This window comes from Pseudochaenichthys georgianus, chromosome 14 (assembly GCF_902827115.2).
Source record: "Pseudochaenichthys georgianus chromosome 14, fPseGeo1.2, whole genome shotgun sequence".
Classification (NCBI taxonomy): Eukaryota; Metazoa; Chordata; class Actinopteri; order Perciformes; family Channichthyidae; genus Pseudochaenichthys; species Pseudochaenichthys georgianus.
The window spans coordinates 40,173,095-40,188,602 of NC_047516.1; the positions used below are offsets into that span (position 1 = coordinate 40,173,095).

The 15,508-nt window shown below is 43.1% G+C and overlaps 1 protein-coding gene across 1 annotated transcript; it reads left to right on the forward strand.

Moving 5' to 3' along the window:
* Window positions 1–4,214: 4,214 nt before the first annotated feature.
* On the forward strand, window positions 4,215–15,254 carry zpld1a (zona pellucida-like domain containing 1a). The gene is made up of 12 exons (XM_034099640.1): window positions 4,215–4,564; window positions 4,747–4,871; window positions 5,388–5,501; window positions 5,737–5,957; window positions 6,451–6,632; window positions 7,256–7,328; window positions 7,738–7,835; window positions 9,111–9,191; window positions 9,287–9,458; window positions 12,485–12,587; window positions 12,750–12,779; window positions 14,342–15,254. Exons 1-12 carry the CDS (start codon window positions 4,434–4,436, stop codon window positions 14,515–14,517), a joined length of 1,506 nt encoding a protein of 501 aa, XP_033955531.1. The 5' UTR covers window positions 4,215–4,433; the 3' UTR covers window positions 14,518–15,254.
* Window positions 15,255–15,508: the final 254 nt, after the last annotated feature.

Below are 15,508 nucleotides of genomic sequence, written 5' to 3' on the forward strand. Positions count from 1 at the left end.
ATAAAATTGCTATTCTATGACTTCTTTATTTTGATTATTTGTATACTTGAAAATCTATATTTTCTGTTATTGTGAACTTCACCAAAATGATAATTGGTTCCTTTATTTTGTACCCGCGGGTGTATTTCGCTGTTGCACGTCTGAGTCCACCTTCAGTTAGCTTGATGCTCCAAGCAGGTCAGTCATGTTTTAATTTGCCCTCCATCAGTTCTGGTATCTTTTCTAGTTAGCCCTAAAGTAATCTATATTATTTTATTTCGTAATGGTAATGTTAATGAACCCTCCGGTTTAGCTTCTTTGTGTAAGTAACTTGTAGTTCTGATGTTAAAACCGAACTTTTCAGGAATAGTAGCTAACTAGCTGTGGGCTAGCTGGTTTCAGTTGTTAGCCAGGGTTTGGCGGGCTAGTGTCAGTATATAATATAGATATCAATATAAATGTTTTTTAAGTAAATTCAGATTGAACATAGTAAAAAAATGTAAATGATGGTGTCCGTGCCATTACCATTACTTATTGTGAAAACCACCCTTGAATGATGGGATAGTAGACTAAAAACTTTAGGAATCCAAACTATAACATATAATAAGTACCCTGTATCAGATTAATGCAAAACAAGTATTTCCAAGGCACACCTTTATATGATCATTATAGTTATACAAAATAAGAGAATAACAGAAGAACAGGTATGAAATCATTCCAACTCATACTACAGTTTAACACTAGAACCGCCAACGGGTACATTTTACTCGCAGCTGTTTTTTTATTGTATGTAACTTTTTTTCAATAAAATATGAATGTCTCCCAGTCCGTGACTTTTCCTGAAAGTGTGTTATGTAACACCCTGTGTTGTTAAAAATTGTCAATATGAAGTCAGATTGAAAAAATCGCAAAAAAAATTGATATGTATACCTATTTCCGCCAGCGGGTAATATTTACCTCATAGAAATGCAGCGCTCCTCGCGCAATTGATTTTGCGATCAAAATGATCAAAATACTATGGAGGGAAGATATTTTCGTTTGATGGGGAAGCTCGCGAGTGTGTGTGTATACGTGTGTGTGTTTGTGTATTTTTGCGTTTGTGTGTATTGTGTTTGTTTCCCGAAGAAAACCCTCACGAGAAACACCGGCTGTTGTTATGCCTGCTGTGACGTTAAATTACTCCGTTCTCCGCTTGTAATTATGCCGTTACAAGCTTCACAGTTATATTTATCATCTGAATTTGCCGAAACAAGTTTAATATTCTGCAAGCCAAGACTTTGTTTAATTTAAATCAGATTAAAACAAACTGTAACGGACCCTGCCGTGTTATCTATGATTACTATACTCTTACGTTCATAATTTCAGCCGGAGGGAGGGGGGGCGGCGCTGCTGGAAGAGCAGATTGCGAGTGAGAGGTGCTTGTCTCCGTCCCTTTACAAGCTTCAAAAATGTATTTATCGTGTGATTTTGGAAATAAAAGTTTCATATTCTGAAAGCCAAGACTTTGTTTGTTTAAAATCAAACAAAACACCCGAACCCTGAAAAAATTGTTTTTTATGTAAATCCACGTTTATTCTGAAATGAGCCGTTGCGACTTCCGACTGATTTCGATAGAGCGGGTCACATATAATATGAAAAGCTGAGAGTCCACAGATTATATTGGTATACATTTCATCCCTGTGCGATCAAAACTCACCGTTCTGTATGGTACATTGTACCTTGGAAATCAATAGTGGGTAAACTTTACCCGTTGGCGGATATAGGTATACAGCGACCTCTGGCGGTTCTAGTGTTAAAAAGGGAGTGATTTGTAAAATATGCATAAAGAAAAAGTAAATCTGTTCAGTTCTGTTTCACATGGGTGTTGTTGAGATGTATCCATAGATTTAGTCCCTAATGTTGCTCTCAAAGTGCACCAGATTGATGCTTTTAACTTCAACATTTAAAAAATAAATCTTCCCGGGGGAGCATGCCCCCGGACCCCCCTAGAGGAGGTTAGGTCCCCCGCCCGCCCACACCCCCCATCAAATTGTCCCACCCACATTGAGGATGCTTCCTACACCCATGCCTGAGACACAGTTTCGTGACTATTGTTGTGTTTTGCCCCCACGGGCAGGGGCATGGGGTTTAACAGGTTTTAAAGTATCCAATGTGTTAGTGATTTTGTATGTATTTTCCTTTAGCATGGCAGGAAATTAGTATTCAAATTGTTATTGAATTTTTGGTCCCCGTCCATGTTGACGCCATGAATACAGCCCTGGTAGGAGGTCAGCCAGATAGGTGGGGGCCAGGTTGTGGAGGGCTTTGAATGTGAGCAGGAGGGTTTTGAAGTCTATCCGGTATTTTACAGGTAGCCAATGCAGACGGGTGAGGATGGGGGTGATGTGGTCAGAGGACTTGGTGCGGGTGATGATTCGGGCAGCAGAGTTCTTAATGATTTGAAGTTTGATGGGAAGGCCTGAGAGCATGGTATTACAATAGTCAATACGGGATGTGAGGAATGCATGAACCAGGACTTCAGTGCTGGATTGAGACAGGGCGGAGTCTGGAGAAGAATGCAGTCCGGGTGATGTTTGTTATCTGAGGTGCAGATGAGAGGGAGCTGTCCAGAATGACACCAAGATGTTGTGTTTGAGTTCTTGATAAGCCATTAAAACAGTAAAATACGTGTCCGCCTGTTCACCAAAATATACCCATCTGTTATGGAAAAATAAAAGTATTCCAAAAGTATTCTAAAAGTAATCTAAATACGTAACTGTAAGACACGTAACTGTATTCGGATTGTATTCAGTATTCAGGCACTAATTACATTAACAGAGAGGCTAAGCTTGGATATAAACTGTGACGCGTTTCCAAAAAGAAAGTCCATACTGAAGCAAGATAGTTTTACGATATTTAACAAAATCAAAACACAGTGACTATGGACAAAACGGTCAACAGAAAAAATGACAGCACAAGCTCACCCTCTGTCATCCGCACTCGACATGGTGACCAATATGCATAAACCACACCAATGTGCAGTTACCGGAAGTGCTCAACAAACAAATAAAAGTGACGTAAACAAATAATAATAATACAAATAATGAACTCGGGCTAAGTAGCATTATGGCTCCTAGACATGCATTTCATACATATTGAGGACTGAGTATTCTGTTCAATTTTAGATTAAAGTCACATCCTGGGGGATCTCTTCCCTACCAAGAATGTCAACATTTAAAAAAAATCGATGTAGTCTTATTTTTTTAACTGTATGCCAACAAGTGTGAACATGTGTTGGTTATATGTTGCATGTTTAGAATGCAATGATATTTGTCCAATAGCAAGTTATGCGTGCACATACCCTTTAAAGAGCACTCAGGATTTAGACATAGGTAGACTGTCACCTGATAGCTGTGGTTTGACAATGTCTGTCTGTTTGTGCAAATTGAAGAAACATTCCAAAATAGTGCCTCTGGCCTCCATGGTTGCCATGCTCTATGGATTAAGATGCTCTCATACTGATACAATTCTATCTATCTATCAGGCATGTAAAGCGCTGTCATTATGTGTGGATAATTGAAGAGCTGGAGCACTCTAGATGGCTATCAGTCTGCAGTGAAGCCATTTCTCCAGTTTTTGGCTAAGATTCTCGTAATTACAATTGATCTGGATTAGCAGCGTCCTTACAAATAAGAAGTTGCCAACTCAGTGCTCCCTTTCCTAAACAGCCCTCGGAGTGAAAATGTCAGCATTGAAGGACTGAGTGTCTGGATCCTCAGAGTCACTACGGTCCAGTGAGCAAGAAGGCTGCCGAAACCTTAAAGGAAACACCACAGATGAAGGCTAAAGATACTCTAAATCAGTTGAGAATAATAAGGTAAGGGCAGATAGCACCTGATCACATTAGCTCATATCAATTTATGAATATGCAACCCAACCCACCCCAAGTTGTTTGAAGTATAGATGTTGTAAGAGCAGATGTAAGGACAGATTGTCGATGCAACATGTTACTTTTGAAGCTGGTGTGAGATAATCTTGGTGGTGGCAGACCTCTGTGGAGAGGAAAGATAAACAAGGGAGGATTTTCATGCAGTCTGAAGAAGACAAAAAAACATTGCCTCTTTTGTTTTCCATTGGACCTAAAGTGAGAGGTTTGCCCAAAATCTCCATCTCATATTCCACATTCACAGGATCCCAGTGTGCTCTGCGGGGTTCACACTGCACCAGCCGTCCATATGGAAGATGGGACAGCGAGGACCAGCTAATCCCTTCAAACTCCATGAACTTTGCTTTCTTTTTCTTTGCTCTCTTTATGTGGCAAGAGTCCTGTGACCAGATATCAAAGTTTGCGGATCAGGTAGGAGGCCGGCAGCAGCCCGCAGCCCCACCAACAGACTGCCTGCTGCTGTGCTGACGGAGGACCGCTGAACACAAAGCATGACAAGTGTGGATTCCAGGGGCCAAAGGCCAGCGTGATGGGCTCTGCACTTCCCGGCCGGCCAGGGGAGAAAGGAACGGCTCAGTCAGCAGGCCAGGGCCACTGGAGCGATGAAAAGATAATTCTCCCCCCCACCGCTGCTGGACCTCATGCGGCGTCAAACCATTTGTGAGCAGTGACACAGCCAGATTGGGCCGAAAGGATATGAGTGGGAAACTTCAAAACCTGCTCATGTTTCTGCAGACGTGAAAGGATTTGTATAACACATTCAAATTTGATGGACTTTCCCATGTTACTTTGGACAGCCCTTTTTTGTTGACATGTTCAAATAATGAATCTCTTATGTGTAGGATCCCTTTTCCCCCCCTGCTCTCGAGTCCTGTTCTAGTTGTGGGTAGGGATGCTGTGCGGACCATTCCATCGTCTGTCCCAAGCTTATGGAGAACCGCTGACTCGCTTGCTTCCAGGAACCAGGGTGAGTGGTCCTACTTCTCGTAGAGCAATGGTCTGCCTTTTTACCTCCAGCTGTCAGTAATAGCATGTGTACTGTCAGAGCTAGGTCAGTACCTGCTAACTTGGTGACATTACTTCTTTAATTTAGCTTTTTCATCAGGACTGAAACCCTGCATGTGGGACTGACAATAATTCTGTGAGAGGAGGTTTTCACAGGACCATGAAATGTGCACTCGGTGATAAACCATCGCACCTGATGATATGACATCAGTCATTATCCAGCATCGTTTTAAGAACTTTGCAGCTTTTATAAATAATTCCATGTAACATTTGTTTACTTTTTATTTGCTTGACAAGCATATGAAGTATGTTCCTCTGGAGTCAAACTGCTGTGAAATAACTCGAATCTCGTGGGGAAATATTCTCCTCCTTAAAGCACACTTGGAGACAAATAATGAACCATTGGATACATTTCACTTTTTTTGTTCTGTTTTCTGAAGTGACGGGTTTCTCAGTGCACATTCTTTCTCTGTTCCAGGTGCTGAAATGGAACATATATTTTTGATTCTTTTACTGTTCAGTAAAGCTTTATCGGCTGGAGCTCAATTCAATGGATATAACTGTGATGCCAACTTTCACAGCCGCTTCCCCGGTGAGGAGAACACATTTGTATGTTTCATTCACTGAATGGAATTCACATGTCAATGTTTCTTTAAAAAGAAAGTTGATTTCAAAGCTGCTTCAAAGTCCCAAGAGGAGATGATGACATTTTCCACCACATTATACCGATTCCTCATTTGTCATTTAAACAAAATGTAACATGTTGGTACTGGACCGTTATTCTAGAACTGCACTCATTTGTATTTCATCACGTGTGTGTCTTGCAGCTGAGAGGGATATCAGTGTGTACTGTGGGGTGCAGACCATCACCCTCAAGATCAACTTCTGCCCCGTCCTCTTTTCTGGCTACACTGACTCTGACCTGGCCCTCAATGGTCGCCATGGAGATGCCCACTGCCGCGGTTTCATCAACAACAACACCTTCCCCACCGTAGTGATCTTTAGTATCAGTCTGGCCACGCTGGAGTCCTGTGGAAACTCCCTGGTGGTAAGAGTGTTACTGTCAGCACCACTGACACTGCACCCTGTGTGTCGCTGTGTACATGAAAACATGTCATATGTTAATGGCTTGTGAGGTTAGTGCTGTATTTAGCCACACCCAGTTAAAAACAACATAAATGATTCATATTCTTCTCTGACTCGACAATTATCATTATAACATGTAATTGCTAACAGCAGAACAAACACACTGAAGTGTATAACTTCCTCCCAGCAGTGTGTCAGTGTTTTAATACAGCCAGCTGTGTTGGACAGTAACAAGCTCGATGTTGACAAGTCGTTGTTATCCTGCATGGGAATAGAGTCGAGCACTGCTTATCTGTGTCGAGACGCTGCTGCTGGATCCCGACCGGGCTCTAGTGTTAGGAGGGGTGCCTGAGTTTCTGGGGTAGGTCCGTGCTCAGATACAGGGGGATCGACCACGGGTGGGTTAGTGCAGCATCAGCCTGCCAGGAGTTTCACCACTGATGTGCTTGCTGCAGGTCTCCACAGCTCAAGGACCCAACGCTTATGGCAACCTGTCACTGGTGCAGATTGGGAACATATCAGGGTACATCGACACTCCGGACCCCCCCACCATCATCAGCTACCTGCCAGGGCTGCTGTACAAGTTCAGCTGCAGTTACCCGCTGGAATACCTGGTGAACAACACACAGCTGGCCTCGTGAGTCTCTGCTTTTGTTTTCAAAGTGCTCAGTGGGACCTCTGTTTGGACATTTCTGACTGGGCCACTTGTGATGTCAAATGTGAACTATTATACAAACCGGTGAACAAAGGGAAATAAAAACCTCCCTATGTATATATCTAATATCTAATTCATGCAGTTTATAATTTTAGTACTGAATTTCTGTTGTTAACCACGATGGATAATATTTTATACGATGCACAATATTCTGCTTAATAATAATAATAATAATAATAATAATAATAATAATAATAATAATAATAATAATAATAATAATGCATTTGGAGACAAATGTATTTATGTTTAAAATGAATGATACCAGAGAAGATATTTATAACAAGGTCTGAACTGAAGATTTGACTTTTGGTCACAGTAGCAGACAGAAGCAAAGCCACAGACGTATGTTCAGGTTTGGCTTCGAGGCATTTCATCAAGGCTGTTCCTCATTATTTAATTCTGTAACATTCAGAAAGTTAAATATCATCCATCCTTACAAACATATGTTGTGATTAAAAAGACATTTCCACATCAGGTCATTGTGAAATATTGGAATCCCGTTTCAAAATGTTTTTGGCAGCCTTGATATTTTATCTTCATTGCAGGTCAGCAGCTGCAATCTCAGTGAAGGAAAGTAACGGTACTTTCATCAGCACGTTGAATCTACTGCTCTACAACGTACGTCCACATCACTCTGTCTGCACATCTGTTGCTATTCTGCACCGGGGGTTAGGTTAGCCATCAAGCATGCATCACACAGCATGCCACACTCTCAGCTAAGTTAAGTTAGTCTGCCCCTTTTACATCTTCACTAACAACCTCTGGGAATGATGATCCATGTTAAGATGGAGAGGTGTCCCTAATTGGACCTTGCATACTGTCCATGGAGTAGATCACACTGAACATACCCTCAACACAAACATTACTCTGGAACCACTTGTCGATGTTACACTAGTCACTAGTGAACGGGACTGTATGTAAACCAGCCAGATGTGTGAGGAGTAGTGCAATGAAACACTTTGCTCCCAACAGGAAGACAGAGAGGGTGTGTGAGAAACATGCTGACGTGTCTTGTGTGTGTCTCCAGGACTCATCGTACATCCAGCAGCTGTCCATCCCCATGGCTGGACTCACCCTGAAGACGCGTGTGTTCGCAGCTGTCAAAGCCGCTAACCTGGATCGAAGGTATGCAGTCATTCGGGTTGAACAATGATGTTCTGCTGTTGTTGCTGTTCAGCCAAAGTGTCCGAACATGTGATAAGTCACTTCATTGTAAGGACACCACATCTGACGGTGGCACCTCTGAGCTAGACGGAGATGATACATAGGCTGAGGGGATTCCTGGTAGAACTTCACCTAATTACAAGGTTTATGGAAAAGGAATAACTCTTGAATGCAAAATGCTGCCTGACTCGTAACAAGAGACACATGAGAAGAAGCTTTGAAATCAGCCGGAACATTCAGGGACTCCGGAGGGATCGGGCTGTGCTTTGTGTGTCCTTTGTGCACCTGCACAGAGCGTTTGTGTTTTATGGCACGATGCTGCTTAATGATAACAGAGTGCGGCGATGGGGAAGGCTGGGTTTGGATCTGACTTACTTTGTTCTAACTTTTCTCATGATTTCAAAATCACATGGTACAAACACTGCTAATCGTTGTTTACTTTAAAAAAAAGAATTTCACAAATGTGTGAGTGAAGCGGACATAAAGCACAGTGCAGCTGAGCACCTTAACACCTTCGTTTGGACTGCTTTATGATGTGTGTCCAGCATCCTTGACCTTAGCATCAGCTAATGCACTACTGTGTGAAAGTCAGAGGGGCATTGTGATTGTGAGCGACCTCTGCAGGACCCACCAGGTTCCCTCGCACTAGAGCCACCTGGAACTGTTCTTCCAAATGTTTCCTTGGACCAGAGAGCAGCTCTGCCCTCTGCTGTTGAAAATGACTCGGGTGACTCCATGGTTTGTCTCCGCGTGTTATCTCGCCTCTGACTGAGGAGGAGGGGGGTAATCAACGCGAAGAATGTTCGTATTATTGGGGGGGGGGGGTTCACCACTTAAATAATGTTTTGATTTTTACAGAATTAGTAGAAATAATGTCAATGACTAATCTATAATATGCAAAGCAAATATTGTTCATTGAAATAAGCACGGAGAAAATATCCCCCCTTTAAAAGACGTTTGTGAAAACAGCCTTTAGTGTTAAACCAAGTGGAAGACGGGCCCCCACCGCTGGCCATCTCCCTATGACTCATGTTGTGTTCAGCAAATGTTACCAAATGTATGTTGGAACATAATCCAGGTAGCAAATGTATTTTCCTACAGAAACTAATTGGTAGTATATAAAGTATTTTTTGGAAACGGGGCTAATTCTTATAGAAAATGATATCTATTGAAAACACAAAGATCACTTTAGGAGTGATGAGAGTGCAGCGCATGACCTCTCTTCCTGTGGAACAGATGGAATGTTCTGATGGACTACTGTTATACCACGCCCTCTGGAAACCCCAACGATGACCTCCGCTATGATCTTTTCTTTAGGTAACTCAATTTGAAGACACAGATTGTGTTCAGTGATTATATTTCAGTTGCTCTCCTCTCTAATGAAACGTGCTGATTGTCCCTCTCTGAGCCAGTTGTGACAAAGACCCCCAGACCGCTGTCTTTGAAAATGGCAAGAGCCAGATGGGACGCTTTGCCTTTGAAGTATTCCGCTTTGTGAAGCACAAGAACCAGAAGATGTCCACCGTCTTCCTGCACTGTGTCACCAAACTGTGTCGGGCTGATGACTGTCCAATGCTCATGCCGGTGAGACGCACAGGACACTGAACACTGCAGACACACGGGAAGAACCCGAGCACACGTATCAGGCCAGACCTCTCGTTCCATACGCTTCCTTTGCTTTGACTCACATCCTCCCTCACACATCCTCCCTCACACATTCACCCTCACACATCCACCCACACATCCACCCTCACACATCCACCCTCACACATCCACCCTCACACATTCACCCGCACACATCTCCCTCACACATGTCACCGCACACAATCCACCCTCACACAGTCCACCCTCACACATCACCCTCACACATACCCTCACACATCCACCCTCACACATCCACCCGCACACATTCACCGCACACAGGCACCCGCACACACCACCTCGCACACAGCCACCTCACACAGCCACCCTCACACACAGGCACCCGCACACAGGCACCCGCACACCCACCCCTCACACATCCACCCGCACACAGCCACCCCACAGGCACCCGCACACAGCCACCCGCTCACACAGTCACCCTCACACATTCACCCGCACACATTCACCCGCACACATCACCCTCACACAGGCTCCCGCACACAGGCTCCCCACACATCACCCTCACCCATTCTCCTCACACATTGTCCCTCACACATTCACCCTCACCCATCCACCCTCACACATCCACCCTCACACATTCACCCTCACACATTCTCCCTCACACATTCTCCCTCACACATCACCCTCACACATTCTCCCTCACACATTCTCCCTCACACATTCACCCTCACACATCACCCTCACACATTCTCCCTCACACATTCTCCCTCACACATCACCCTCACACATCCACCCTCACACATCCACCCTCACACATCCACCCTCACACATTCACCCTCACACATCACCCTCACACATTCTCCCTCACACATTCTCCCTCACACATTCACCCTCACACATCCACCCTCACACCTCCACCATCACACATCCCCCTCACACATTCACCCTCACACATCACCCTCACACATTCACCCTCACACATCCACCCTCACACATCCACCCTCACACATCACCCTCACACATTCTCCCTCACACATCACCCTCACACATTCTCCCTCACACATCCACCCTCACACATCACCCTCACACATTCACCCCTCACACATTCTCCCTCACACATTCACCCTCACACATCCACCCTCACACATCACCCTCACACATTCACCCTCACACATCCACCCTCACACATCACCCTCACACATTCTCCCTCACACATTCACCCTCACACATCCCCCTCACACATCACCCTCACACATTCACCCTCACACATCCACCCTCACACATTCACCCTCACACATCCACCCTCACACATCCACCCCACACATTCACCCTCACACATTCTCCCTCACACATTCTCCCTCACACATTCTCCACATCTACCACATTCATCACACACATTCACCTCACAATGCCACTGCACACATTCTCCCTCACACATTCACCCTCACACATTCTCCCTCACACATTCTCCCTCACACATTCACCCTCACACATTCACCCTCACACATCCACCCTCACACATTCACCCTCACACATCCACCCTCACACATTCACCCTCACACATTCCCCCTCACACATCCACCCTCACACATTCACCCTCACACATTCACCCTCACACATCCACCCTCACACATCCACCCTCACACATCCACCCTCACACATCCACCCTCACACATCACCAGCAACAGTCATGGCAAGTTCCGCTGATTCAGTACACATTTGTAGTACTTCTACTTGACTTTGGTATTTCCATTTGCAGTTACATTTTTACTTCACAAAACTTATTTTACATTTAGAAATACAAAATGATTTAATTGAGCCCTGAGGTCAAAATTGGGCAGAGTAAAAATATAAAAAAAAGATTCCTATCTCATCAAATAAGATGCATTTTTATAAATTAACTACCCAACTGCAACTCAAATTGTGAACATTAGCATCCGCCTAAGCATCTACACAGTAGGTACATTAATAATAAACAAATATTAAAGTACATACATCTAACACTGGCTCATTCTGTATGAGTACTTCTAGTCAATTAGATGTGGTCCATTTTGCTGTAATTCTATATTCTTACATTTATAGTCACCAGGTGTTTACTGACATGCTGGATATTTACAGCAGGATATCATGTATTTATTTACTATGTATTTACAACAAATGTTAAACTATTTTCTGCTAATTCAAAAAACACGTCAGATGTATTTGTCAGATGTATTTGTAGCAGACCATCTCTCCGGCATGGCTCCCGTTCCAGCGGCAGGGTAATCCTCTGATCAGACTTCCTAGATGCTTGTTGGGTGGAGAGACAGAGCAGAACAGTAACAGTCTGTTTGCCCTCTGAGAAGACAGTACCCTTTTTATTTCAATTACTAATCACTAAATATGAATCTTTGATGGTCCAAAAGACACATACAGTTTTTGCTTCTTTAAAAAAATCATGTATCAAATTACACAATGTTGACCCGGACACTAAAGTAGATGAAATGTAAAAAACACCAGGGTGGAAGTATTCAAAAGCTTTACTTGAGTACCAAAACATTATTGTCAAAATACTTACAAGTAAAAGTCCTGCCTTCAAATTCTTACTTGAGTAAAAGTACAAAAGTATTATCAGTAAAATGTATTTAAAGTATAACAAGTTAGTACTCATGGAGCAGAGAAATGGCATCAATGTTTGTAAAGAATTAAATATACGTATATGTGACACTTCTAGATAACATTGTTGCATCAAGAAGCATCTTACTGACAAACAAGCATTTTACTATTGTAGAATCTTTGTTAAATATTTCAATATTTAAACTGTTTTGTGACGAAAGAGTTAGCCCACTCGTTGCATTTTTAGAGATGCATTTTGTTAAAAGTAGCTAAAGCAGTTAAATAAATGCAGTGAAGTCAAGTTACATTATTTCTCTTTTAAATGTGGAGTAGAAGTATAAGGTAGCACTAAAGGAAATACAAAAGTAAAGTATAAGTACATTGTAGCAGCTCTCCCCTCTCATGTTCCTTAGATCTGTGGCAGCAGGAAGAGGAGGGACGTGTCTGAGGGGGGGGGATCCAGCGCTGCGTCTGGGAACGCCGTCCTGACGGCGGGGCCCATCATCACTCGCAGCGGTACATTCTGATAGCACTCACAGCACTTTTCATTCCTTCAGCTTTTTCAATTCTGAAACCGATGTTGGGACTGATGTTGAGAACGTATCTGTGCCGCTGTAGCATTCTGATGAGTAATGTAGTAGAAATGTACCCTCAATGCTCTTTGCTTTTTTACCACAGATGACACGCCAACCAACAACTCTCAGCTGGGTGAGCCTGAGCGTTCTGTCCTTTGGGGGGGGGGGGTAGCCTTTCACTGAAATGGAAGGGAGGAGAAGCTTGTTCAAGCATTTAGGTTGAAGGAACATTTCATATTCTCTTTAACATTGTTATTTCCTAATATCCTGTGATGTTTGATGCACGTAATGTGTGACCCTAGGTCCTTTGATTAGTAGTGTTGCTGCGTAACACAGACTGTACACACACATCCAGTGATGTACCTGAACGCGTTCAATGAACGATCGTTCATTGAACGCGTTCATATTTTGGGCGAACGTGAACTGAACGTACTGTATTTCCGCTAGATGAACGTAATTGAGAACGCGTTCATTCTCAGAGCTGTATAACGGCGTTCAAAAGTGTGCCAGATTTCATATGCCTTTCAGCCGAAAACCCAGTTAAAACACACCGTAAACAGGCTTAAAAATAATGCGGAAAACCACCCAATCTGGCAACAGCAAGCTGCCTGTGACGCGTACGCGCCTGTCACCCCTGGCTGTCGCACTAAAATATAGATATACTAAATATATCAGACTCCTCACAACAAACAATGTGGAACCGCGGAACCGGCGAGCATTGAATGAATGAATGAATTAGTATGGACGAAGCCGAGAGCAGCTGGAGCAGTACTCGCTCAGAGTGAGACTCTACGGCGTCGGCGTATGAGCATTTAAAATAGTTTTACGTTAAGGTCAGTACTGACTCAGACGAAAAAAATCAAACGTTTGCCTGTAAACTGTGTCCGCCCGGTTTGAAAAAGCAAGTCCGTACGTCGACGACGTCGACAACAAACCTTAAACGGCACATTGAGAATAAGCACACGACTAGCCTTTCACGGTGTGTGCGAGTGGCGAATAAAAAAGAGCCAACACGGATCCACTACCACCCAAAGCCCATTAACATCGTACAGGAGACAAATAATAGCTCGCAGCAACGTATTGAAAAAATAACTATAAACTATAAATTAGTTCATTTTTGAAACCATGAACTTTAGTTCAAAATTTTGAATTATGAACTATGAACTGAACTAGTTCATTTTAAAATTTGTGAACTGTGAACTGAACTAGTTCATGTAGAAAGTGAACGTTCCCAACACTGCATACATCCCTGAGAAGTGATTGCATTCAGACTAAGAAGAGGTCCAGAGAGACTCACATTCTGATTGTACGTAACATAGTACCAGCATAGATACTCTGTTATTTTACAGATGCGCTGATCCTCCAGGAGGTCTCAATGCAGTGTCTCGTGGCTTGTTATATTCTGCCTCTCTGACTCTCGTGGCAGTAAGCTATGTTTGCTGTTTGATCCCAGAGTCCTATTACTCTGTGGGTCATTGTTCTTGGGAACAAGACAAACAAGCCATGAAAACACTTGGACTGGAAATGCTCAATGCGTCATCAACAGCAGTTTGTGTGTGGGGTGCAGATGAAATGAGGAAGGTGTGTAGTTTGTGTGTGGGGTGCAGATGAAATGAGGAAGGTGTGTAGTTTGTGTGTGGGGTGCAGATGAAATGAGGAAGGTGTGTGATGATGTCTCTGTCTGTGCTGCTATAGCCCACCTGAAGGCGCCGGCGTTTCAGATGAACACAGTGACCAGTGCTCTCATCTCGGGGGTCATCATCCTGGGTGCCATTAGTGTCTGCTTCTTCATCTTCTCCCTCACCCTCCTCAAAGGCAAAAGCACTCCGATCAGCAGCCTGTCGGGGGTCCGCAACCCGGCCTTCAACTGAGAACCTGAACGCACCTCACTGCAGGCACTCCTCTAACTGACAATGCTAAGCCAGGGTCAAACAACATGGTGTAATGATGTTTGTGAATGTAGTCATTTAACAGAAGAATAAAAGCTAAATGTTGAAGTAGAGAAGGGTTAACAGGTCAATACAATGTGCATTAGTGTAGAGTAAAGCAAGACCTTTGATGTTCTACTTTGTGTTTCAACCATGTGGCGGGCTACACCGTGTCCTGCATGTTAATATTCCTCATACAGACCCACATAGCAGGGACAATCCTAACTTAAATCATTACCTCAGCTATACAGCTTTTAATTGCAGGGTATATAACCCAATCCCAGGCTCACAGTTCGTTTTTACAGAGCATAGTATGTTGGAAACTCACACTTCCTGCTCGGAGGAGGAACAATGTAAACAATGCAATGAAAATACAACTTGAGAGAATGAGGGCAACTGTATAAAAGGAACCCAAACTGGATGTAGTGAACAATCAAATACATGTATATAAATAGATGTATTTCCAGGAGACAGACTAATAAAAGATGTGGTTTATGATTGATCAATTGACAGGTCTGTTTTACCAACATATGAACTTCACTCACACTAAACAATGTATGCAATGTGGCAGCAATACTGATGTTAAGTTCCATGTGTACATCTACCCATAGTAATTGTGTATAACCCAAACTGTGTTTTTTTAAGTGTCTTTAATGATCTTTTCCTGAAATGTACAAATTGTGAACTATTGTGCATATTGCAAACATTTAAATTTGACTTGTCATTAAAACTTGCCGCTGTCATATTTCTGAACATCCAGTATGAATTTCCTCTCAAACCTGACTGGAGGGTTTGAGTCAGCAACCAGCTCAGAGGCTTTTCACATTAACCTAGCAAATAACCTCACGATCAATGATGCAAACTTTTAATTCTTAACCACCACGTTAATCGCTGTGTAGATTGTCGAGACTCCTGCAATAATGTGAACACATCA